Raw genomic sequence first — 26,801 nt, 5'->3', positions numbered from 1 at the left:
AATTCAAGTCAGGTGATTTTTGGATATCAAATTTGTTATTATCCCTATGTATATAGGCTGAGTATTTGTTCAAATCGAATTAAAAAAATCAAATCGTCAAAATCGAATTAACTGAATTATCATAGTTTTAAAAATAGAACTGAATTGAAATACATGAAAAATCAAACTAAATCGAATTGTTATAATTCAATTTAATTTGGTTCGAACTGATTAATTTTTGAGATTTAATATTTTTTTAATTTACACTTGACTTTTAAGTTATTTAGTCTGATTTTGATATTGATTTGAACTTAATAATCATTAATTAATAAAATTAAATAATTTATATATATATATATACACAAATTTTTTATAAAAATAAAGTAATTTAAAAATTAACAAAGCAATTCAATTCGATTTGATTTACTGGATTTTTTTCTCTTTAAAATCGAATAAAATTGAAATAATTAAAATTATTATAATTTAAAATCAAATCAAATTAAATTATTAAATTAATACAATTTAATTCAATTTAAATAAAATATTCACCCCTACCTATATATAAAGTTTAACTCCCCTGTGCTCCAACACTGCTTGGCACATATTTTTTTTAAGAAAAAATCTAGACTTTAAATATGTAAATAGCTGTCATGGGGGCAATGGTAATGTGATAACTAGGGAGTCCAGTTGAGAGGGCAGATTAGTCATTAGTGAAAAACTAAAGAGTGCCTTAGGTGTATGTCCTTTGTCCACTTCTTCCAACATTGGTCGGTTGCTTTATTCTTTTTCAACTGGCTGCCTTCCATCCCATTGGAAAGAAAGATTAGTACATGGGAAAAGCATTATCACTTTTTTTTTCCTCTAATTAATCAACGCATTTGAGAATGATCTTGGTTCTCAACTCATGAAAAAGGATATCTTTATGGTTGGATTTCTACAAAGCATTCAATATTTCTTAACCTTTACCCTCCCAAATCAATAAGGTCACTGTCCTTAAATTTGATCCAATTAGATCCTCCATCTTTTCGAATTTAATTAATTGAATTCAATTAATATCACCATCAATATGCACTTATCACGTGCCATTCGTGTGCCCGGTTTGGAAAGGGCTACAATCCAGCTCTTTGAATTTCCAAGATCCAAGTATCAAACCCTTGGCCAGCCATGAAGCATGCAAGAAAGAGTAAGAGTGTGTTTGATTTTATTTATAAGTTAGTTAAATTTATTTATAAATAAAAAATTATAAATAAATTAGTATTTAATTTAATTTATAAATTAAAAATTATAAATAAGATACTATCTACTTATGATTTATTTATTTATTTTAAAATTATGTTTAAATAAATAAAAACTATATATCCTAATAAATTTTTAAAATATTAATATTATCCTATTTTAACAACACAACACTTAATAATATATCTTTTTTTATCAATTTGATAAATTAAGTTACTTTTAAGTACCTTTTAACTAAATATTTAAATTATTTAAAAGTTAATTTTAAGTATTTTTACTAAATAATTAATTTTTTTAAAATTAACTTATAAATTAAAAAATACATTTTAAATCAAAAGTTAAAAGTAAGTAGCAAAACTAAGCACTTCTAAATCTAAATCACAACATCCATGACCATTAAGTTTTTGAAGAGAGAAATAATTAATTAATCAAATAATTACGATTTTTAAATACTACTTATATTCATTTTTATTTGTCATAACTTGATTAAATTACCTTTTATTTAACTAATTAAGAAATAGATGTTATAAAATGAGTTATAAAAAATTGTAGTTGATTAAAATTAGAAAAAAAAATTAATTAATGCATCTTAGAGGATATTTAGTTTAGTTTATAAGTTGATCATGATCAATTTATAAGTAAAAAGTCATAAATAGATTAGCATTTGATTTAGCTTATAAATTAAAAAATATATGTACTTACTTAAAATAAATCATAAGTCATAAGTAATGATACCTTACTTATTTTAAAATGACTCTTTAATTAAGTAAAAAAATTATATTATCCTAACAATTTTTAGAAATATCAACATTTTATCTTTGTTTGAGCAATGAAAATAACATATATTTTTTTAATTTTAATAAATTAAATTATTTTTAAATATCTTTCAATCAAATGTTTAAATTATTTAAAAGTTATTTTTAAATAATTTTATTAAATAATTAATTATTTATTTTTAATTTGACTTATAAATTAAAAAATATATTTTAAATTAAAAATAAAAAAATGGACAAATTAAACACTCTCTTAATTTTCTCTAAGTGATAAATAATTCTCTTAATCTTCGCAAAGTATATATTTGAACAAAATAATTTTAAAAGGTGAATAATAAAAGTCAATAGAGAGAGTATGTAATTATCTGATGGGAGATGATAATTATAAAATAATAATAATAATAAAAAAAAGAGATCATATGCAATATCATTTGTGTCGACTAATGACATCATCAACAGTGGATGATTCCTGCCGAACAAATCACAACACTGAACAAATTCAACAAATAATAAAAAAATTCAAGAAAATTTTGATTTACAATCAAAAGTGGAAATAGGAAAGTAGTGTAACTCATCAATTTTACAGGTCTAAAGTTTCATCTTCACTGCCCATAGACTCGCCAAGTGGGGCGACGCCTTTGAGGGGCTTCTATGGGAATAAAATGTAGGATTTCGAAGTCAAAATATAATCCTATTACCATAACCACCATTTTCTTGTTTGTTTCAGCTCACAATTTATAGTAATTGTTAATGGAATGGATTATAAGTGGTTTTGTTATTAGGAGTTGTTCTTTTCATTTTTAACTGTAGAAGAAGAGTACAAGCTAGTCCTATTAACGTTGCTAGGGCTTGGATGTTTTGTCAAGGGTGTGTTTGGTAAAAAGTTGAAAAATTAAGAGTTAAATATTATTTTTATTATAAGTTTTGATCTTTAAATAAGGTAATTATTAATTTAAAGTCCTCAATATTAACATTTAACTCTCAAAAAAGTATAAATATTAATGAGATGAAAAATTAATCTAATCTTTTTAAACATTTAACAATATTAATGAGGGGTTAGAAGTTATAAAGATAAGAATTAATCCGTGTTAATCTCGTAGCAAACACCTTCTTAGGATTAAATTTGGAAGTTTATCCTTTAAAAGTGGTAGAAGCTAGAGGTGTGTTGTTTCAATTTTGATTTAGGGTCTATTTAGAAATCAGAACTGAAATGAAATTTTAATATGATTTGGTTCAGTTAGATTCTCAACAGTTCAATTTTGATTCAACTTGATATGGTTGCAATTCAAATTTTGGTTCCTAAAGCAATTTTATACAATAATTTTCAAGAAAAAGTCATACATGAATCAATATTTAAATTTTAAAATTAGTAGTTAATAAACAATATATCATGTGATATATTTTTTTATTATTTTTAAATTATATAATCTTTAATTATAATATACATTTCCTGTATTTATAATTAAAATAGTTAAGAAAAAGTAGAGGAATTAAATATAATAATAAGTTATATATATATATATATGGGTATAATGTAATTTTCTCATAAGAATAAAATATATAAATATAAATAATTAAAATATTTTGTAATCTGAGTAAAGAAAAATAATTATATGAGTAGTAATTTGCCTTTTTTTCATTATGGAACACCAAAGAAACTTATTGTAATACTACCATTTCGAAAACTTATTACTTTTGTGGTTTATAGAAGAAATTAATAAATCACTAAACATTAATGGAGGAATAGGCTGAAGATCATTACCCAAATCTAAAGATTTAAAGTCTCCAATAAAAAAAAATCAACAATTCACGTTGTATTTCAAACCAATCTTAAATTGTATGTAATATTAAGATTTATACACTCAATCCATATGAGGAAGAGCTGTATCAAGTTAGGCCGTAGAACACAATCCTAATGCCTTTCCTTGTTTGGAGGGCAGCAAAAATAACAGAGAGACGCTCAGTGAATCGATCTGAAAAATTAAGGAACACGATCTTAATGCCTTTCCCTATTCCAAGGGCAGAAAAAATAAAAGAAAGACGCTCAGTAAATTTGAAAAATTAAAGAAGAAAAAACTATCAGCTTTGAGAGAAAAATTCTCTCTCTAGAAGTAAGAGGGAGAAAAGACCAACTCTATTATCTAGCTGATGGGCACAATATCTTTCTCTTACCGAGAAACACATTAGAATCAATTGATCAAAATAGCAAAGTTGAAGGCCTGATTGGACCAAATTGATGCACAAAGAAATTAAATGACTTTGAAAGAAAAGTTCAGTGGCCAAATGGGCTTCGGGACTTTACAATTCACGGAATTTATTAAAATCCAAATAGTAAAAATTCATTTAACGTAATTTAAAGATTCTATCGTTTGATAATAATAATAATAATAATAATAATAATAATAATAATTGTATTATAAACATCTTAAATTAAATATTATTTCATTATTAATTGTATAAATATTAATATATAATATTTTGCAATTATGGGGGAGGATAATTTTGGAATATCAAGTTCTCAGTGAATTCCCTCATCCACCTAAAATGGTTGATGCAATATCCTACACAGGAGGTGGGAATCCTCAGAAATGAGAAATGTGAAAGGACAAGGGATTATTCAATATCTATGAATTTTATTCTCAACCCAAACATTACCTTCCACTAGAGATATCCTAGCTATCAAATAATCATCATATCATGTGATACATTTTGAATGTGTAATAGATTTTTAATGGTTACTATTTGATAATATAGGCATTGGAGTAATTTATTAAAATTATATATTATATTATTAATTTTTAAAACCAAAAAAAAAAAAGGGCGTTATGAAATTTCTTCATCACATCGATCCCATCGGATAATTATTAAATGCATTCAAAATATTAAATTTTTAGTATTTTTTACACTCATAAATATAAATATTCTATAAATTATGAAAAATTAATCTCATATTTATAAGTGTAAAAAAAAATATGAAAGTTATTTGATTTGATTATTTTTTTTAATTTTTTATTTAAAATTTATTTTTTAATTTATAAATTAATTTAAAAATAAATAATTAATTATTTAATAAATTACTTAAAAATTAATTTTAAATAATTTAAATATTTGATTAAAATATATTTAAAAATAATTTAATTTATCAAAATAACAATGTAATTAAATATTTTAATTATTAAAATAAGAATAATTAATATTTTTAAAAATTATTAGAATAATATAATCTTTTAGCTTGTGATACGTAATTGTCTCGTGTTATCGTCTCATGTTTTCTTTTTGTGCTTATCTCCCGCTAATTATAAAACAACGGTAGTAAAACTAACGAAATTCTCATTGAGCTTTATGATAATCTCCTCCTACTGCAATTTTGTTCAACATACTGAGAGAGAGTTTATTAGCAGTGACCCATGGGAGAGTCTTTTTCTATTAGCTAATAGTTCAATGAGCAAGGATAAAATTAGCCATAGTAATGATTTTCTACTTACGTTTTACAAAATTCCCGGGGTGATTGATTTATGATATTATCAACAGGATATGCAGAACTCATCAATCACCTGGGAAGCCTAGAAACCTATTTATAAGCTTCGCAACAGGAGTTGCATCACCTGCAGGATATGGGAGAAGAGACTCCAAATCCATATCTGCTATTGTATGATGGAGCGTTTGAGGACGAGCACAATATAAATGTTTCCTCTCTGCTAGTTCTTCTGCAAGCTCACTTTGATGATTGTCCATCAGATCTTCATTCACCACCTACAATTAGAGGTTTGCCAAGCTGCAAAGTCTCAAACATACTCCCTGACCCTGCATAATGATCAGAATCAGTTATTGCCCCATTTTGGCACCCAAAGTAATGGGCGAAACTTGATTTACAAACTTCTGTAGTCCATAACTTCTACAGATAATAAAGCAGTTATTGGTTATCCACACTCTCCCTTTCTCATACACGACACAAGCTCTCAAAACTTTTACATAACCGAAAAAGCTCCAGAATGATATCATGCCATATAAGAGTTAATTAGGAAAGCACCACATATAAGAGTTAATTAGCCAAATGACAATCAGCAACCAACGTGATATAATTCCAAGAATACATATTGCCCACCAAATTAGAAATTTACCATCTAGTTTTCAATTTTTAGCATATATGTCTGCAAATAAAATTAGAATCAATCCCAATGTAACCAACTAAATAATAAAAAAAAAATTCTGAAAAAAAAATCACAAATTTGTTCTAACATTCATAGATTAACCTTTTTCCTTTGGGTTGAGAAAGACTGAACTGCAGAACCAATCTAACCCAACCTAACCAGCCCTTTAGCTCTGCCTAAAAAGTGGAAAAGAGTGGGGAAAGTAAGCCATGTTCAGAAAATTGATATCATGCTGCAGAAACAATTTTCACATTTTCCCAAACTACCAATGTATGAGATAATAATGAAGAACCGTAATAATGCTAGAATATGACCCTAACACCACTCAATATCATGTAGAAACATTAACAAAAGAGCTCACCAGCATGGCTGATAACAAGAGATGCTGATCTTAGATGATCTGCTATACTTGATGAAAAAGTGAAATAATCAACAGCCACAGATCCATCTTCTCCTTCAGACTGCACTGACAAGAAATTTGTAAGAAACATGGATGAATCAGAAGTGAAAAAAGCGAATCCATATAGCCGACTCCAAATTTTTGAGATAAAGGCTTAGTTGAGTTGAGTTGAGTTGAGTTGTATAGATGAATCAGAAGACTAATAAGTCTAAAGAAGACAGCAAATATAAGAAGAAAAGTATATGTCTTTGTTTGATCAAAGATTCTAATGAAGTGAAACAAAGTTTCTTCGAGAATTTGATTTATTTGTGCAACAAAAGAGTATAAAAGAAATATGTTAACCTGTTTAAACCTGCACCCAATCCTAATCCACACATTTACACAAAGAATAAGAAAAGAAAATGCTATTGGCATTTCATTTATCTCTAAATTTTAAATGCAATTTTACTATTTCACATTGACTGAATTTTTATTTTCCAGTTCTTTCCAATATCACTTAATTTTTTTTTTTTGTTGTACTTCCCATATTATGCTTATAATATGGCCATTAACATTGTCCACTGCAATCACTTGAAAAATTTTTATGTGAGAATTGACAATGATTTCTAAGATCAAGCCAACATCAGAAGAAACACAAGTATTACTCAAATCTCAAGCGCAAAGTATGATTCAAGGACATTAAGTGACCGTTTTGCATGTACCATAACTATATCCAGCTTAATCTCCACCTATATTCATTCTATTTCCTGGCTTAACTGGAGTTGCCTTCTACAGATAAATAAGAGGGAATCCATGCCAATGGTCAAACTCCAAAATCTTCACATATAGAGTTAGAGACCCAAATAGCAAGAAGGAAATATATTTATCTATACCCTGTATCATCATGCCATTTTATTATTACAGTAAATGTGTTAAACTTATTCTACTACACGTTCTACATCAGCTTCTTCAGTGACACAGCCAGCAGAAGCCTATCAAAAGTCCTAAAAAAGACATATGCCTAAGTTATATGATTTTTTTTTAATCCTTTTGAATTCATCATGGATTTTAACACATGGTAGAAAACTATAATAAGCAACAGAATACGTGAACACAGCTTTAAATCACACAACAAAAACATTAGATTTATATTCCTCTTCAACCTTGTATAAACTACAGCCACAATCCCCACATGTAGTTCACCCATTTTAATCTCCAATTACATAACAAGTGAAAAAGCTTCAGCTTTATGCCTAACATTACAAACCCATATAAATTCTAGGAAATGCTATTGGCATTTATCAAAACAAGTTATAGAATGCATAATTAAGAGTCCATGAAATTATAGCAGAAGCAGCAAATATCCAACCAGTTATCAAACCAAATTTCTCACATTTGAATTAAAACCACAGAATGCATAATTAAGAAAAAAGAAATTAAGAGGAGGACCTTGGTGGGAGTGTAGAATCCCCGACCCATTTGAATGAGAAGGTGGGAGTAGCCTCTTCTATATAATTCCTGCTTAACTTCCTTTTTATCCATTGCCCTTACAAGAGCATCACACAATGTAGTTCCCACTGTTACAAACACCATTCTCCTATTCTCACTATCTTCAATTTCTCCCATTTTCTTGAGATTTATATCCATCAAAAGCAAAAGAATTAAACAAGTGCAAACTAGGATCTTGGTCAAATGCTGCAGTAGAGTCTTACTTCAGCTGGATCGAAGGTTAAATGCTCATCTCAAGAGACAATCAGAAGTAAAGAAATCAAAATGGAAAAAATGCAATACAACTTCGAACCGCAGAGCTTAAACTATTGTCGCCGTTGGAAATTGAGGAAACCAGACACGCGATGCGAGAGGTAGTTGTCGTCCAAGCTGGGGATGCAAGAGGGGAGGGATTGGAGAGGAAAGAATTGAGAATTTCCCAATTCTGACCGAAGACATCATTTCAATTTGGCCGATTGGACTAAACAAAAATCAGGATTATATCTAACAACCTCCTGATTTTTTTTTTTTTCAATTTTGCGTCAAATATCAAAATTTTCCAAATTTCTTGAATTGAATTTAATGATAAATTCTTGATAAAAAAATTTAATGATAAATTATAGTAACATAGATCTAGCAGAATAATAAAAGAGGCAAGAGTTTTTTTGAAATGAGGTGTTGCAGGAAAGACCTTGAATTCCAATGTGAGCGCATGTCTCAACTTTATATAGGCTTAGTGGACTAGATAATGTTAATATTAAAAGCACATATATTGCATCTTTGAGCAGATACGGTCTGATTTACGTAGAATAACTCAAGCAATTGGATGTAACATGAATTTTTATTGGAGAAATTTAACAAATGACTCTGTTTACACTTGATAAACTATGTGAGCATAGAAAGTTATTCAAAGAAGTCATTAAATCTCTATTTTCAAAACAAAATGAAATGATAAAAGAGACTATTTTTTGCTCTTCAAATTACTAAACTAGTATCTATATCATTCGATGACACTGATATAGATGTTTTTGATATAAAATTTATAAATATTCATGCTGTTTCTTTATGCTCTTCAGTTCAGCCAGCTATTTCAATTCCTTTAGTTCATATTTATGTTCTTCCATCAAAATATGAGCTACTTGTTTCTGTCATTGAATACATGATGAACCTTGCAGTTCTTCCTGAAGAAGCCTGGGTTCCTCATTCTGAATATTTTCCTGTAGCAGATGGAAAGGTATTCAGGACTGATCTTATTATAAAAAAAACCTATTGTGATACAGTTTTACCCTAATTGTATTATCTGAACAAAGGTAATTTGCATGGATCTCCTTCACAAAAACTTGCTGATTGGTTTTGATGTATATCAATAAGCTCAAAAGCTTCAAATTCTACCTACTGTGATAAAATATAAAAAAAAATTTTAAACCTTTTACCACAATTCAAAAGTTTGTAACACCCCAAAATTTTATTAATTATGAGTATTTTTGATATTTAAATTTTATTTAAATTTTAGGAATTTTTTTGAGATTTTTCGGATTTTAAAAATCGGGTTCGATTTTCCGAAAATATAAACTTTGATGATTTTTAAAAATTTATTTAAAGACCACGTGGCAAAACTAAAAATATATTTGGAGTCTACGTATTTTTCTGAGTTTTATGAAATTTTTTCGGAATTTTTGGACCTCGTTTTCGGTCCCGAGGCAGAGTAAAAATTCAAAATTTTGTATTTCGAATCGAACCGCCGAATCGAACCGATCGGATCGGACCGGTCGAATCGAACCGCCCCCTTTCCTTTTTCTTCTCCGCGCCTCTCTTTTCTCTTTCTTTCTCTCTCCTCCTCTCCCCGCGCTGCCGCTCCAGCTTTCCACCAAATCCGCCGATCCGGCCACCGATTGGACCGGTCTTGTGTCCAAAATCATCTACTCGGCGAGAGCTTTCCATAGACACCAAGAACGCCAAATCCATCAAGCGGATTGTCCGATTTTTGCTCGGGAAGATTTTCGCCATTTCGACTTTTGGGCTAGATTTCGAAAACCGTGAATCCCACGAGAAAACCGAGGCTACCAGCACGCTCCACTCGACGAGGGCTTCGCGGGATATTAATTTCAAAATTTTCCGACAACGTTTTTCGGTGGGTCCCACGGAACTTCGCAGTGTTTTTCCGAGCATTAAATGAGCTTAGAAAATTCTGAAAAATTTATGTACTAACCCCCGTGTTATGGGCTTCGTGTAGGTATCCTCGATTCGCGGAAATTCGGCGCTTGATCGGTTCGCAAATTTCGGCCGCATGCACTGCTACACGAAAAGTCTCCGAATTGACCGAGGTTTTGGCTAGCCCCATTGTCGACGCCCGAGCGCTGCCTCAAGTCGGAATCAGCAAAGGTAAACCCGAACCTTGTTTTTACGTAATTTTCTAGTGCTTAAATAGGATTAAAAATCCATAAAATATTCGTGGTAGCTTAGAAAATTACGATTCTTTTTGCAATAGCTTAGTAATATTGCTAAGGACCGTGGGGCAAAGTTTTATAATTTTTAGAGCTTGTTTGGGCAGTTTTTGCAAAAATGATCAATAATAAGGACTAAATTGAAATTTTGCGCATTGTGATGGATGATTGATTTGATGGGCCCAGGAGGGGCTGTGTGATATGATTGAACTGTTGATGTATGGATTGTGAATATAGAAGTGCGTTTTTAGCCCTTTTTCAGGTTGGGTAGGTCCTAGGTATAGGGGAGACTCTGCCGGATTTTCGGCACGACTTATGACGTACTTGATCTTTTTCTTTGTTGTATTGAGTCAAATTTATTAAATAGATGTAATGTAATTGTCAGGTGAGCCGGGACAGCCTTCTTCCTCCGCCCAGCCACCACAGTGATTTGTCGTCAAGTCTGTGAGTAAAATATTAATTTTAACTGTAATTTCGATATTATTATATGTTCAGCATGCCCATGCATCACTTATATGCATATATTTATGTAGTTAAACTCTAGGCACGAATTATGTTGCATTGATAATCATAATGTGCCATGAGTGTTGTTGTGGTAATTTGGAGCAGTGTGCGTGCGTTGGCGTGCGTGTGATGTGGTGTGGACTATGGATAGGACGGGTAGACACGGCTTGAGTTCTTCGCTGGGACCCGGTCCTTCGGGGTAGACACGGCTTGAGTTCTTCGCTGGGACCCCGATTTGGTATTTAAGTGGAAGTCCGAGCTGAGTTCTTCGCTGGCACCAGATTGGATTTAAGAGAGTCAGATAGGGATCACTCCCATATACTATGAATGATGTTACAGGGTGTGTGAGTGCTCCAAATTTCATTTTTGATGCTATGATGTGAATATGGTGTTGATGTTGCATTTCACTCTACAGTTTGCATTAGTTTATTATAGTTATATAGATAATAGTTAAGATTGATATTTTACTCTCTGAGTCGAACGCTCACTCCTGCTCAAAAATTTTACAGCCACAGGAGGATATTTTGTTCGGGTTAACTCGCTTTTACCTCGCAGTTGTTTATCAATATGTGTAATTTTAATTACTCCTAGAATTTCCGCATGTGTTAGCAAGATTTATTTGAAATTGGTCCGTAATATTTTTATCATGTTGGACCTGTAAACTTAAATATGTTATGCATGTTGATGGATTGGATGAGGGAGCTGAGCTCCCATTTATTTTATGTTGATGAGTATGTGGAGGGTGAGCTGAGCTCCCCAATTGAGTATTTATTGTGTTTACAGGTCGGGTGAGTCAAAAACTCCCCGTTGGAAAGTCCATTTTATGGCCGGAATCAATCCGTTTGTTTCCTTGAAATTGGGCCCAAATGGGCCGTAGAGTTGGGTTAATGAATAGATAAGGCTTACTACGGGCCTCGGGGCTTTAGGTCGCCTGTGTCCTAGTGCTGGCCCGCCCATAGGTTGGGTCGTGACAAATGTGGTATCGAGCTTAGGCTCCATTCTTAGGGAATGTTGTCTAAAGTGTTGGGAAGAGTCTAATAGGAGTCACATGCGGAAATATAGGGTCCACATTCGTCTTGCATTGTCATCTTTGCTTCTAGTTTCTGCTCCATATGTTATGTATAAATATGAGTCTATAGAGCTGTATAATGTGCAGTTTTGAATTTTGTGGGCTAATGCTGCTGAATTTCAGGAAAATGCGTAGAAGGTGAGAGCCGCCATCGCACTGTAACCAGATGTGCCCGACGGCGTTTCCAAGACAGATGAGGCGCCGCCCCGAGGAGGCGGGGTAGGAGGCCTAGAGTCGCTCAAGTAGAGGAGCAACAACCCCAAGACAGAATGGGCCCTTTATGGCACAGGGTCCCATGGACCCAATGGCAGCTACTCTAGCTGGTCTGCAGAGAACCATCGACATGATGGCGCAGTATATGGTCCATCCTCCACAGCAGCAGCAGTCCACCGCACCAAGAGAGGAATCTTACAAACAGATCATAAATTTCAAGAAGTTGGTGCCTGGTACCTATGATGTGTCAGACGACGCATATCGATTTTTAGATTCCTGCAGACAGGCAGGAACAGAATTACAGTTGACTGATAGAAGATTGGTAGAGTGTATGCAGCACGTCATGGGGCCTATGCCTAGACAGTGGATGAGTGACTACGTGTTACCCCGGATGGAGGGTTTGACATGGGCTCGGCCAGGAACTTTTCATCAATCGGTTCGTGCGTAAAGCTTCAGAGATCGAAACAAGTGGGCCTTTGAGGCCTTAAGACAGAATGGCAGTGCAGTAGATGAATATGCTACTGCACTTCGAATTGAGCAGATATGCCCCCGCAGCAGAGCTGGAAAAGATGAAGGTGAAAAGATTCCTAAAGGGGCTTGACAGAGGTATGCGAACTGGCCATGATGTCCGATCGCTTTTGATGTGGTGGTGGATCGAGCTGCATGATTGAGGTTAGCTATGCCGTGGATGACAACAAAGAGCAAAGAAAACAGAGCGAGGGTTCTTCGTGTGTTCCCCACACGGGTACTATGGATAGTGGTGGCCAAACTACTTACAGAGGAAGAAGCGTAAATAAGAGGAGTGGTTTTAGACACAAATCCCGAGGGTTCGCACTGTGGTACGGATCCAAAGAAGGGTAACTCAGTGGCAAGGCGCCTGCTCGTTCAGATCCTCTTGGCACCGTGTGCACAAAGTGTGGAAGAGGACATTCAGACCTTGTTTGATGGGGTCGAGTATGCTTGTGTGGCCAACCGGCCACTTTGCTAGAGATCGCCGTTTGATGAGCCACGATGGGGTCACAGGTTCATTGCAAATGTTCCTCGACAATTGTATCCGGTGCTTCCAACATGGCAGTGGGTGGGTCAAGTACCAGGCCGAGGACAAGGGGGACGTGGATTTGGAGGCGGTCAGAGGTAGAAGTCGTGATCGTGGTTCTCGCCACTCAGTAGGGGTCAAGCACGGGTTTTCACCCCGACCCACCGTGATGCTCAAGCTTCAAATGCGCAGGCGTGTATTCTTCCGGTCTGCTTATGAGGCTCGTGTTTTGATAGATCCGGGTGCTACGCACTCATTTGTCTCCCCTGTGTTTGCCATGAGGTTGGGTAGAAACCCTACAACTTTAGAATGCCCTTTGTCAGTAGCTACCCCACTTAGCGACAACATAGAGGTAGATATGGTTTTTCCGGGTAGCCCAGTGGTAGTGGATGGAAAGATCCTCCCAGCAGACTTGGTTCCTCTACCAGTGATGGATTTCGATGTAATCCTGGGGATGGACTGGTTGGCAGCTCATTATGCCACCTTAGACTTCAGGAACAAAAAGGTGTATTTCCACATACCTGGTGTGGAAGAGTTTAGCTTTGATGGTGATAGGAGCGTGGCTCCATATAATTTGGTGTCAGCAATTAGTGCTAGAAAAATGTTGAGGCGTGGATGCCAAGGGTATTTGGCATTGGTGAGAGATACATCTGTAGAAGGTGTCGAGATGGAAAATGTTCCTGTTGTCGAGAATTTATGGGTGTCTTCCCAGAGGAGCTTCCAGGGTTGCCACCAGGAAGGGAAATAGAGTTCTGCATTGATGTTATTCCGGGTACAAACCCCATATCCATGCCACCTTACAGGATGGCACCAGCAGAATTGAAAGAGCTGAAGGAGCAACTACAGGAGCTTTTGGACAAGGGTTTCATACGTCCGAGCACTTCACCCTGGGGTGCTCCTGTTCTATTTGTGAGAAAGAAGGATGGGTCATTGAGGTTGTGTATTGACTACAGACAGCTGAACAAGGTGACTGTGAAGAATAAGTATCCACTTCCTCGGATCGATGATTTGTTCGATCAGCTCCAAGGAGCTAGATTCTTTTCCAAGATAGACCTGCGATCAGGCTACCATCAGTTGAGAATCAGGAATGAGGACGTGTCCAAAACGGCTTTCAGGACAAGATATGGTCATTATGAGTTCTTGGTGATGTCTTTTGGACTCACTAATGCACCAGCAGCCTTCATGGACTTGATGAACAGGGTGTTCAAGTCATTTTTGGACCGTTTTGTCATCGTATTCATAGATGACATTCTGGTATACTCTCGGACCGAGGAAGAACACGTGTGGCACTTGAGGATGGTGTTGCAAACCTTGAGGGAGCACCAGCTATACGCCAAATTTTCAAAATGTGAATTTTGGCTAGAAAGCATCTCATTCTTGGGACACGTGGTTTCTAGTGACGGTATTCAAGTGGATCCCAAGAAAATTGAAGTCAGAATCGATTGGCTTAGGCCTACAAATACCACCGAGGTGCGAAGTTTTCTGTGTTTAGCTGGCTACTACAGTCGATTTGTGCAAGATTTCTCCATGATATCGGCTCCCCTAATTAAGTTGACCAGTAAGAATGTTCCATTCATTTTGACAGATGACTTTGAGGTGAGTTTCCGTGAAGCTTAAGGAGTGTCTAACCACCGCCCGTGTTGACACTACCTTTGAGTGGTGAAGTATAAACATTGTATTGTGACGCATCCAGAGTTGGACTTGTGTGTGTTTTGATGCTGTATGGAAAGTTAGTGGCTTTTGCTTCAAGGCAATCAAGAGACATGAGCGTAACTACCCCACCCAGGATTTGGACATGGCGGCTGTAGTCTTTGCACTACAAATCTGGAGACACTACCTGTATGGTGAAGTGTGCGAGATATACACCGACCACAAGAGTTTGAAGTACATCTTCCAACAGAGGGATTTAAACTTGAGACAGAGGAGATGGATGGAGCTTCAAAGACTATGATTGCACCATCCAAGCACCACCTGGGAAGGCCAATGTTGTAGCAGATGCTTTGAGCGTAAAATCTTCCGCGCTTGGGCACATTTCGAGAGAAGAGACCACCGATTCGGGAGGTACATGAGTTGATGGATCAAGGTTTAATCCTAGATCCGCGGATGAGGGGGTATTGTTAGCTCACTTTTCGGTGAGGCCGGACTTGAGGGACAGAGTTAGAGTTTCCCAAAGACAGAGACCAACAATTGATGAAGATCATAGAAAGAGTACAAGCAGGTGATGGTCGTGAGTTTGGATTTGCCAATGATGGCGCCCTAGTGCAAGGTTCTGGAATATGGGTGCCCGATGTGGACAATCTCAGGAAAGAAATCAAGCAAGAGGCACACTACACATCATACAAGATCCACCTGTGTTCCACCAAGATGTACCATGATGTGAAAGATAGATATTGGTGGAATGGCATGAAGAGAGACATAGCAGACTATCTGACCAAGTGCTTGACTTGTCAGAAGGTGAAGATTGAACATCTGAGACCTTCAGTGAAGCTGCAAGAGCTCCCTATCCCAGAACGGAAGAGGGAAATGATCACTATGGATTTTGTGACTGGGTTGCCTCGTACCACGCGAGGATATGATTCTATATGGGTAATTGTGGACCGCTTGACCAAATCAGCTCACTTCTTACTCAGAAGACTACATACTCGTGGGCACAAGATGCCCGGCTCTACATTCGAGAAATAGTCGATTGCATGGAATTCGGCCCATAATATCCGATAGAGGGCCCCGCTCACTTCTCGCTTTGGAGAAAGTTGCAGGAGGCACTTGGCACACAATTGAACTTCAAGATGCCTTCCACCCTCGCATGCAGACAAATTGAAAGGACAATCCAAACATCGAAGACATGCTTCGCATGAGTGTCTTGGATTTTGGAGGTCAATGGGATGAGCAACTAGCTTTGGTGGAGTTTGCCTACAACAACGATTATCACTCCAAAGATAGGGATGGCACCCTATGAGGCACTATATGGAAGAAAGTGTAGGTCTCCTCCGTGTTGGACAGAAATGGGGAAGCGAAGGTGCATGATGTAGACCTAGTGCAAGACACTTGTAAGTAGTTCCTTTAATCGTGGAACGATCGAGGACAACTTTCAAGAGATGTAAGAGTTATGCACTCTGCACGGAGGGATGTGGAGTTTGCAAAGGCGACTATGTATTCCTAAAGGTTTCTCCAATGAAGGGAGTCATGAGATTTGGAAAGAAGGGCAAGTTGGCACCTCGATATTGGACCTTTGAGGTTACCGATAGAGTGGGAGCGCTTGCTCACGGCTGGAGCTACCACCCAACCTCTCTCACGCTCATCCGTGTTTCACATCTCCATGCTCAGAAATACATTCCCGATCCTTCTCACGCATCGCACTGGGATGTGATAGAGCTAAAGGAGAACTTGACATTTGAGGAGCAGCCTGTAGCCATAGTGGACTACCAAGTGAGACAGCTGAGATCTAAACAGATCCCTATGGTTAAGGTTTTGTGGAGGAGTCAGTCAGTGGAAGAGTGCACTGGAGTCGAACGGACATGCGTAGCAAGTACCGTATTTGTTCAATGTATAATCATGTACTTTATTCGCTTGTGTAAAAATTCGAGGACGAATTTTCTGTAAGGGGGAAGAATGTAACACCCCAAAATTTTATTAATTATGAGTATTTTTGATATTTAAATTTTATTTAAATTTTAGGAATTTTTGAGATTTTTCGATTTTAAAATCGGGTTCGATTTTCCGAAATATAAACTTTGATGATTTTTAAAAATTTATTTAAAGACCACGTGGCAAAACTAAAAATATATTTGGAGTCTACGTATTTTTCTGAGTTTTATGAATTTTTTCGGAATTTTTGGACCTCGCTTGGCCCCGAGGCGTAGTAAAATTCAAAATTTTGTATTTCGAATCGAATCGCCGAATCGAATCGACCGGATCGGACCGTCGAATCGAACCGCCCCTTTCCTTTTTCTTCTCCCGCGCGTCTCTCTTTTCTCTTTCTTTTCTCTCTCCTCCTCTCCCCGCGCTGCCGCTCCGATTTCTCCACCAACCGGCCGATCCGCCACCGATTGGACCGGTCTTGTGTCCAAAATCATCTACTCGGCAGAGCTTTCCATAGACACCAAGAACGCCAAATCCATTGAGCGGATTGTCCGATTTTTGCTCGGGAAGATTTTCGCCATTTCGACTTTTGGGCTAGATTTCTAAAACCGTGAATCCCACGAGAAACCGAGGCTACCAAAGACGCTCCACTCGACGAGGGCTTCGCGATATTAATGTCAAAATTTTTCGACAACGTTTTTCGGTGGGTCCCACGGAACTTCGCAGTGTTTTTCCGAGCATTAAATGAGCTTAGAAAATTCTGAAAAAATTTATGTACTAACCCCCGTGTTATGGGCTTCGTGTAGGTATCCTCGATTCGCGGAAATTCGGCGCTTGATCGGTTCGCAAATTTCGCCGCATGCACTGCACGAAAAGTCTCCGAATTGGACCGAGGTTTTGGCTAGCCCCCATTGTCGACGCCCCGAGCGCCTCAAGTCGGAATCGGCAAAGGTAAACCAGAACCTTGTTTTTACGTAATTTTCTAGTGCTTAAATAGGATTAAAAATCCATAAAATATTCGTGGTAGCTTAGAAAATTACGATTCTTTTTGCAATAGCTTAGTAATATTGCTAAGGACCGTGGGGCAAAGTTTAATAATTATTAGAGCTAGTTAGGGCAGATTTTGCAAAAAAGATCAATAATAACGACAAAATTGAAATTTTGCGCATTGTGATGGATGATTGATTTGATGGGCCCGGGAGGGGTGTGTGATATGATTGAACTGTTGATGTATGGATTGTGAATATAGAAGTGCATTTTTAGCCCTTTTTCAGGTTGGGTAGGTCCTAGGTATAGGGGAGACTCTGCCGGATTTTCGGCACGACTTATGACGTACTTGATCTTTTTCTTTGTTGTATTGAGTCAAATTTATTAAATAGATGTAATGTAATTGTCAGGTGAGCCGATGCCTTTCTTCCTCCGCCTACCACCACAAAGGATTTGTCGTCAAGTCTGTGAGTAAAATATTAATTTTAACTGTAATTTCGATATTATTATATGTTCAGCATGCCCATGCATCACTTATATGCATATATTTATGTAGTTAAACTCTAGGCACGAATTATGTTGCATTGATAATCATAATGTGCCATGAGTGTTGTTGTGGTAATTTGGAGCAGCAGCGTGCGTTGGCGTGCGTGTGATGTGGTGTGGACTATGGATAGGACGGGTAGACACGGCTTGAGTTCTTCGGGACCCGGTCCTTCGGGTAGACACGGCTTGAGTTCTTCACGGGACCCCGATTTGGTATTTAAGTGGAAGTCCGAGCCGAGTTCTTCACGGCACCGATTGATTTAAGAGAGTCAGATAGGGATCACCCCATATACTATGAATGATGTTACAGGTGTGTGTGAGTGCTCCAAATTACCTTTTGATGCTATGATGTGAATATGGTGTTGATGTTGCATTTCACTCTACAAAGTTGCATTAGTTTGAGATAGTTATAGAGATTATAGTTAAGATTGATATTTTACTCTGAGTCGAACGCCACTCCTGTTCAAAAATTTTTACAGCCACAGGAGGATATTTTGTTCAGGTTAACTCGCTTTTTACCTCGCAGTTGTTTATCAATATTGTGTAATTTTAATTACTCCTAGAATTTCCGCATGTGTTAGCGATTTATTTGAAATTGGTATTTAATATTTTTATCATGTTGGACCTGTAAACTTAAATATGTTATGCATGTTGATGGATTGGATGAGGGAGCTGAGCTCCCATTTATTTTATGTTGATGAGTATGTGGAGGGTGAGCTGAGCTCCCCAATTGAGTATTTATTGTGTTTACAGGTCGGGTGAGTCAAAAACTCCCCGTTGGAAAGTCCATTTTATGGCCGGACTCTGTCCGTTTGTTTTCTTGAAATTGGGCCCAAATGGGCCTTAGAGTTGGGTTAATGAATAGTTAAGGCTTACTACGGGCCTCGGGGGCTTTAGGCTGGCCCAGGTCCTAGTGCCGGTCTGGCCCATAGGTTGGGTCGTGACAAAGTTGTTCTCACTCCCTGAAACTCTTCCATACTTTTAAAAGTATAAGGATCTTTTTAATGCCTTTTTGTGCAAACTTTCTTGCAGATTTTTCTCATTTTACACTATTATGGAAAAATGAAAAGTTTTTTAATTAAACTTTTCTTTAAGCTTAACGAAGACATTAATTCCGCAAAGGTAACCTAGAATGACCATAGTTGGTCAGGAGCCCCCAAACTTTAGCTAAATATAATAATACTCATGCAGTATCAAGATACAATAAGTTATCAAGGCTAAACAAATCTTAAGATTTTGCCTTTTTGTAATTACCATGTTTAGCTAAGGTTTGGAGGCTCTCCGACTAGCTATGATAGCTATCGTTTGTGCAATGCTCTAAGGAGTGGCATGTTTTTTCAACATTGTTGATAGGAGGGAAGTATATCTGGACACATGTGGAATAAAGTATTTTAGATAGTTGACAATTTCAAGAAACTGTTAGATTTATTTGGTAGTCAGATCATTATTTGATTAATAAATAATATATTTAATTAAATTAATCATCAATAAATGTCATTAATTGGTTGGCTTAATTCTAATTGCGTCCTTTTAGCCTTGTAGAAATAAAATAACAGGCCACATATGTGATTTATAATTTTATTTTGAATTAAATATCAAAAATCCCCATTAACAGGAAGAACGTTGGTCGCTTTTCATTCTATCTCTGAGGGGATATTTGGTTCACATGGTATAACTGATAACTGATAAATACTTAAAAAGTTAAACCAAGGAGTTTGACAACTTTTTTTTTTTAAAAATAGAGTTGATAACGGATAACTAATATGATATGCAATTTGTATCAGCTATATTATTAGAGTCAGAGCTATTTCTCATCAGTCAATAACTAATTTAATTTTTTTTATTTAGACTATATTATCATTTTTTTATATATAACTCAAAAATTAATATTATTTGCTTCAATCCTTTTCATTTATAATCTTAATACTTTAATTAGCATATTGTAATTTTATTAAAATATTTCTATTAATATTATAAAATATAAAATACTTATTTATTAAAAAAATAATTTTTTTTTAAAACTTAAAATTATAAGATTTTTTTCTTTATCAATAATAATAATTGTTTTATTATTTTATAATTACATTTTTCAAATTATTTAATTATTTTTTAAGAAATTTAATTATTTTTTATTTCAAAAATAAATAAATAATATAATATAATAAATCAATAATTATATTTTTAATTTAATAATATAACAAATTATATAATATATTAAATTGATAATTATGTTAAAATAAATACTATAATATAATAACTTTATAATTTTATATTTTTTTAATAATAAAATAAATTATATGATATATATTTCATTCATTAATAATAACAATTAAATATAATTTTATTAAATATTTAATACAAATTTCCTATAATTAGTCAGCAGTCATATAAGTATTAAATAGTTAAACAAAACAAGCCATTGGAAGAGAACTTCTCTTGCAGCCCTTGATTTTGTCGTTCGTCGGCATTCCTTTGCCTCTCGGCTCTCAAGACAGAGGAAGGCCACCCATTCTCCCTGACCCATGTGGGTTCCTTCTCCACTATGGGATCGGGATGTAAATAATGTTTTTTAGTTTTAGTAGAGCAGTTAGCTTTGTGCGGTTAGAGGGATATCTTAAGGGCTGCTAGGTTGTTTGCCGTGTTTATGCTTTTCTAATTTCTTTTGTTTTCTGTTTGATGCTTGCAGATCAACATCTATCCTCGGAAGACTGGTAGTCGGTAATCTCGGGGACATTTACGGTTTCATGCGATGGCTTTCCCGATCCCTCGAAGGCAACAAGAGATTGAGAGTGTAATATCTCTGTTTAGCCTTCCAGATCATCCAGTTTTTCATGGTTCTACTCTCTTTGGGCTTGCAATTATGGGTCCTTCTTTGGCTTTGCATGTGTTTCAAGGGTTATAATAATGGGGAATCCTTTTCATTGACATGGCTCCCATTGTGCTTCCCGTGGATCTCTTCATCTTCCCCAGAACCGGTTCACCAGCGATTGCAGCACTGCATCTTGTCAGGCGGCTTCATCTTGTTCGGTGCTCCCAGGCTGCTTAGAATTATGTTTGGTTTGGGTTGTGGGCCTTTGAGCTCTTTTTAGGAGGTTTAGTGGACCTTCTTCTATATGTATTTTTGGATCCTTGTTGGATCCTTTGACTTGTATTGGAACCAGACTTGCTAGTTGTTGCTCCATCAATGAAATGTTGGCTTCCGAAAAAAAAAAAAAAAGGTAAACAGTTGAATATTGCAAAAATTTATGTTTGTGAATAATTAAATTTCATAAATTTTATACGTAAATTTCAATTTATTATTACTATTTAAAATCCATAATTATAATTCTTTTATGAATCAATTTTTACACATTTTCATTAAATTATCTTTTCAAAGCACTCTCTCATATGAATTTAATGTATTTAAAATAAATAATTTTAAAATATTCTTTAAGCAAAGCAAATCTTTGATGATAATGAACATTACTCATCTTTATTAATTGGATTAATCCTACTGAGTTATAAATTTGACATAACTAAAATGTATGTTAAGCATGTTTATAAAATTTAAGGATTTATTTTTTTAAAAAAATTTTATATTTAAAATTTAAAAATTTTTAATAGTGATACTTTAAAAATCACTGTGATATATGTGCTTTTTTTCTGTTTTATTTTATCTTTTATTGGTATATGTTAATTAATTTAAAAAATAATAGAAAATAATCAAATTTATTTTAAAATTTAAAATTAAAATAATATATATTTTTATATTTTTTTCTAAAATGTAAAATTATATTATTTATTATTAAAAAATGTATAAATTTTATAATTTGATTATAAAAATATAAAATATAAAAATATATATTAAATAAAATTATTAAAATAAAATAATAAATATTTTGCACATGACAAAATAACCAGTCCGATGTTAAAACAACGTTCAATAGTCAATGAATTCTCTCCGCCTAAAATGGCAAGTTTGGTGAAATTTCGTTGAGAATACTAGATTTTAAAATTCAAAAAATTATTAAAATTCAAAATTTTTTAAACTTCACACATTTTTTTTTTAACGCAACGATATTACTAATTGCAAAGCCAGCAGCCCATTTATGAAGCCCAAACTAATGCCGGCAAATCAATTAAAGCTTGAAAGAATAATTACTTAATGTTGGTAAAATTATTATTGAAAAAATTATTTTTTTAAATATATTAATTAGAGAATATTAAATATAATTTAAAATTAAATTTAATAATTTTTAATTATAAAAATATTAAAATAATAAAATAATTTTTTTAAATTAATTTTTTAACATATTTAAAATTATATTTTCATTTAAAAAAATAAATTTTAAATACATTTAAAAAAATAAATTTTAAAAAAATAAATTTTAAATTATACTTCTAAATACATTTCAACCCTCTAAATGCAGTATCGAATGGGCACTAAAACACTCTCGAAAACCACAAAATCACTTTCAATTGAAGGAAAATTTTAAAATTACATATTATCACTATTAATTATAATAGATATTATATGAAATTTATTATAATAATAATAATAATAATTATTATATTATTACGCTGAATAAAGTCTTTGATCGAAAATTTTATAATTCTACAGTGCAATTAATTTACCAATGGGAATTATTGTGATTTATATTATTTTTATTACAAACATAGATTTTATAAAATTTCACATCTAAAATATCTCAGACCAAATGTGGCCTTAAGTTTCTCTACAGTATACTTTCATTTTTAATTTTTCAAAATTAAATATCCATAAGATTTATTAATGACTCAATACTTAATTGCTTTGCTATGGAATTATAAATTTTTCTAGATATTTTAATTCCTAATAGTTTAAATTATATTATTATTTGATTCCAAATTTTTAAGATATAATTACATTTTAATCCATGAATACTTTAGTCCTTTATTTTTTTTTTTCCATTTACGGTATAGGGATTGCAATTATAAATTTACAGCAGTAGGGATTAATGTATAGTTTGAGGTACTAATACTCTCAAATTTTTAAATTAATCTTTTTTATTCTTAGTAAATTTATTGCACCGATTATGAATTTAAAAAAAATAAATCCCAATATTTTTAGTTGAAAGCTAAATAAATTCAAAATTAAGTTTTCGATCAAATAAGTCTTATATACATTCTAATTAAGGCTAAATAAATTATAACTTAATAAATTTTTTTTCTTGATAATAAAATTATTTTTTCCTAATTTTTAAACATTACAAATTACTTATTATTTTTAATAAAATTGGAATTATAAAAAAGAAATTAAATAACAAAATTTATTTAATATTAAAATTATTATTTTTATATTTTATTATTAAAAATTAAAGAAAAATAATAATTTATTTTTTGCCAAAAAATAGTTTAGTTGACCTTAATTAGAATATTTGCTCTTATTTAACCTAAAACTTGATTTTGAATTTATTTAATTTGGACTTATTTAATTTTTTTTTCATTAATTAATCCTTGCTTATTCCTAGCAAGATCCCATTAGAATATGCAAAAGCTTAGCTTGATCCCACTTTTAACATCATTACCTACAACAATTATTAGACAAGGATTCAAATAAGCTATAATTAACAAAGAAAACCTCCATATCTCTATCATAATCAAAAGCCCAATTGAAAATTTTCTTTTCTAAGTAGGGTTTTGGACAGAGTTTCTTTTATATTTGAAGGGCCATGACATAATTGGGTGTTGGTGAGGGGGGGTGGTGAAGTCTTCCCTTTGTCGCCTAATGAAAAAAGTACAAAGTCGTGTTGAAAAAATTCCTTTTATGAGCTAATATGGCTAATTGGCAAGCAACAACAAGAGAGATCCACACACACACACACACACATATATATATATATATATATATATATATATATATATATATATATATATATATATATATTTTAATATTTGATCATCCTTGCAAGCAAAGATGAAGCTAAGAAAGACAAAGTTCATTTATGGGAAAATTTATGTTTATTCTTTTAAGACACTTTAGTTGGTCATTTTCGATTAAGTCATCTTTACTTCATTTTCTTGGTTTCAGTTCAAAACTGACTTCCGCTAACTAGGATAAATGAAAGGTTTAATGGTGTTTTAGCGCTTAAGCAATTAAGATTAATCCTAAACAATGCCTTTTCATCCATAGAAACCTTCACATACCTATATTTGATTTTTTATAGTTTTATTTTTGAAATAAATCTTTGATTGAACAAATTTTTAGTCCATTTATCACGCGTGCTAATGCAACAAAAATACCGATATTGTTTTTAGTCTATTTAAAAATCAAAATGCCATTAACTAATTGTGAAACAACAAATCTATCCTTTTTATCCAAAACACAATCTCTCTTCCCAATTCCATCTCTCTTCAATAGCTAACTGAATCCCTCGCTCCATCTCTTCTTCAACATCTCCCATGTCACGGCTCAATTTTATGGACCTGATGACATTAAGATTTGAATCGGCAAAAAACCCTCGAAACTCACAATAAGCCTTATTGTTTCCAAATTCAATATTAGGCTCAAACTCAAAATATAAAACATTATAAATTATTATAAAGCAGTTTGAAGAGTTCAACTCAATCCATTTTATTACCATTTATTGTTTTTTATTAATACAATATATTTTTATACACTAGTGTCATAATAGAGTTCTAGGAGTGAAAATAAAATAAACTTACAAATAAATAAAATTGAAAATTTACTAATTACATGGTTTAATTTTTATAAAGAAAAATACAGATTAGACTCTGAAAGAAATACTCCTTCCATAACTTAGAAAAAAAATTAAACAGAGATGAGCATTTGACTCAAAGAGTTTAGGGCATCGTCCTTTATAAAAATCAAGACTGGTAAATTCATTGTTCCACACAGTTATCCATGTACAAGTAGAAGATTCAACAGCTATTGCAGCTCCTGTTTCCTCTGGCAGAACTCTGGGTTGAGGAGTAGCTATTGTTCCTCCAATGATCATAGTACCAAGAACTACTTGACAAGCTCTAATATGATCAGATGTTAAATATAAATATAATTTCTATGTTTAATGCAGCCTTAATATGAGTATTGCATCATTAAGCACATAATACACATACACTATCAATTTATCTGTAAGGAGATAATTTGGAACTACGAACACCACACAAAAAAAAAAAAAAAAAAAAAAAATATATATATATATATATATATATATATATATATATATATATATATATATATGTGCACTCAAGCAATGCACATGCACATATAGGGGAGCTCAGTTCAACCCTAATCCACAAACATATCCACGGGAGTTAGCAAATACTCAAGTCGTACCTACCTTGAGATCTGTATAGACATCTATATCCAATTCCAAATCCATATCCACGAGAGTCAGCGAATCACTTAAGTTATAGTGATCTCGGGATCCATATCCATATATCCAAGCAGGGGTGGACCCATGCTTATCCTGAGCAGTCTTGGTCCCCCCCCCAATAAATTGATATGGTCAATAACTCCCAAAAAAAAGTTTTAGTAAATTTTTTATTTAAATTATTAAAAATTTTAATTTTAGTGATTAATTTTTTTAATGTATCTACAATTTTTTTCCAAATTTGAAAATAATAATTTTATTAAACTTAATATTTAAAATTAATTTTACTATCAATTATGAAAATAAATTAAATAATAAAGCTAAAAATTTAATTTTTTGTGGCAAAAAAATTTGTATCCATTTATTTTATTTCTATAGAATCAAAACTTTTAGTTATTATTTATTATAATAGTGATAAATTATTATTTTAAAATAATCATTAATTTAAAATTATCTCTATACATTCTTAAATTTAATTTTTTTTATAACACTTTAACTCTTTAAATATAGTATCATTACAAAATTGACATTTTTAATGTTGTGTTTGATTTTTAATTTCATGAATAATAAGTTAATGATCATATGGTAGAATTACTTATTTCTTAGTTTAGTTTTAGATATTCATAGAAAATGCATGCATCAAAATTGATGTTATTTGCTAATTGAAGATAAATTTCACTTTGACTGCTTGCTTTATATATATTAAAAAAGAAATGGCTAAAAAATCTACTATTCATTTGATATAAAAGAATGACATGCTTTTCTTTAATATGTTATATATAATAATGAACATAAATTGATATTTAAATTTTGGCCCCCTCCATGTTCATTCTTGTATTTGCCCCTGTATCCATAGCAACTTGCTCAACCAAATCCATATCCATATATCCATAGTAGTGAGGGGCTTAGCCCAACTCACCATATGTAGAGGATTAAGCTATACTTTGCAACCAATAAAAGTGAGGGACCTTAGCTCAACTCATTGAATACAAAGGAGCCTAACTCACTCCATATATACTCATGCACCCACACACGTATATAAATAATTACACATAAACACCGTGG

The 26,801-nt window shown here is 33.2% G+C and overlaps 1 protein-coding gene and 1 long non-coding RNA gene across 2 annotated transcripts; one reads left to right on the top strand and one right to left on the bottom strand.

Moving 5' to 3' along the window:
- Nucleotides 1-5,298: 5,298 nt before the first annotated feature.
- On the bottom strand, nt 5,299-8,686 carry LOC110640851 (uncharacterized). Its single transcript, XM_021792373.2, is given in 4 exon segments — nt 5,299-5,741; nt 5,743-5,792; nt 6,501-6,600; nt 7,968-8,686. Coding segments are annotated over 4 exon segments (555 nt in total). The 5' UTR covers nt 8,166-8,686; the 3' UTR covers nt 5,299-5,534.
- Nucleotides 8,687-20,803: 12,117 nt separating this feature from the next.
- LOC131180224 (uncharacterized) lies at nt 20,804-21,670 on the top strand. Its single transcript, XR_009149029.1, has 2 exons — nt 20,804-20,908; nt 21,071-21,670. It is a non-coding gene; the product is annotated as an uncharacterized LOC131180224 (long non-coding RNA).
- The last annotated feature ends 5,131 nt before the right edge of the window (nt 21,671-26,801 follow it).

This window comes from Hevea brasiliensis, chromosome 5, assembly GCF_030052815.1.
Source record: "Hevea brasiliensis isolate MT/VB/25A 57/8 chromosome 5, ASM3005281v1, whole genome shotgun sequence".
In the NCBI taxonomy this organism is placed as follows: Eukaryota; Viridiplantae; Streptophyta; class Magnoliopsida; order Malpighiales; family Euphorbiaceae; genus Hevea; species Hevea brasiliensis.
This window is presented reverse-complemented; position numbering and strand designations above follow the sequence as displayed.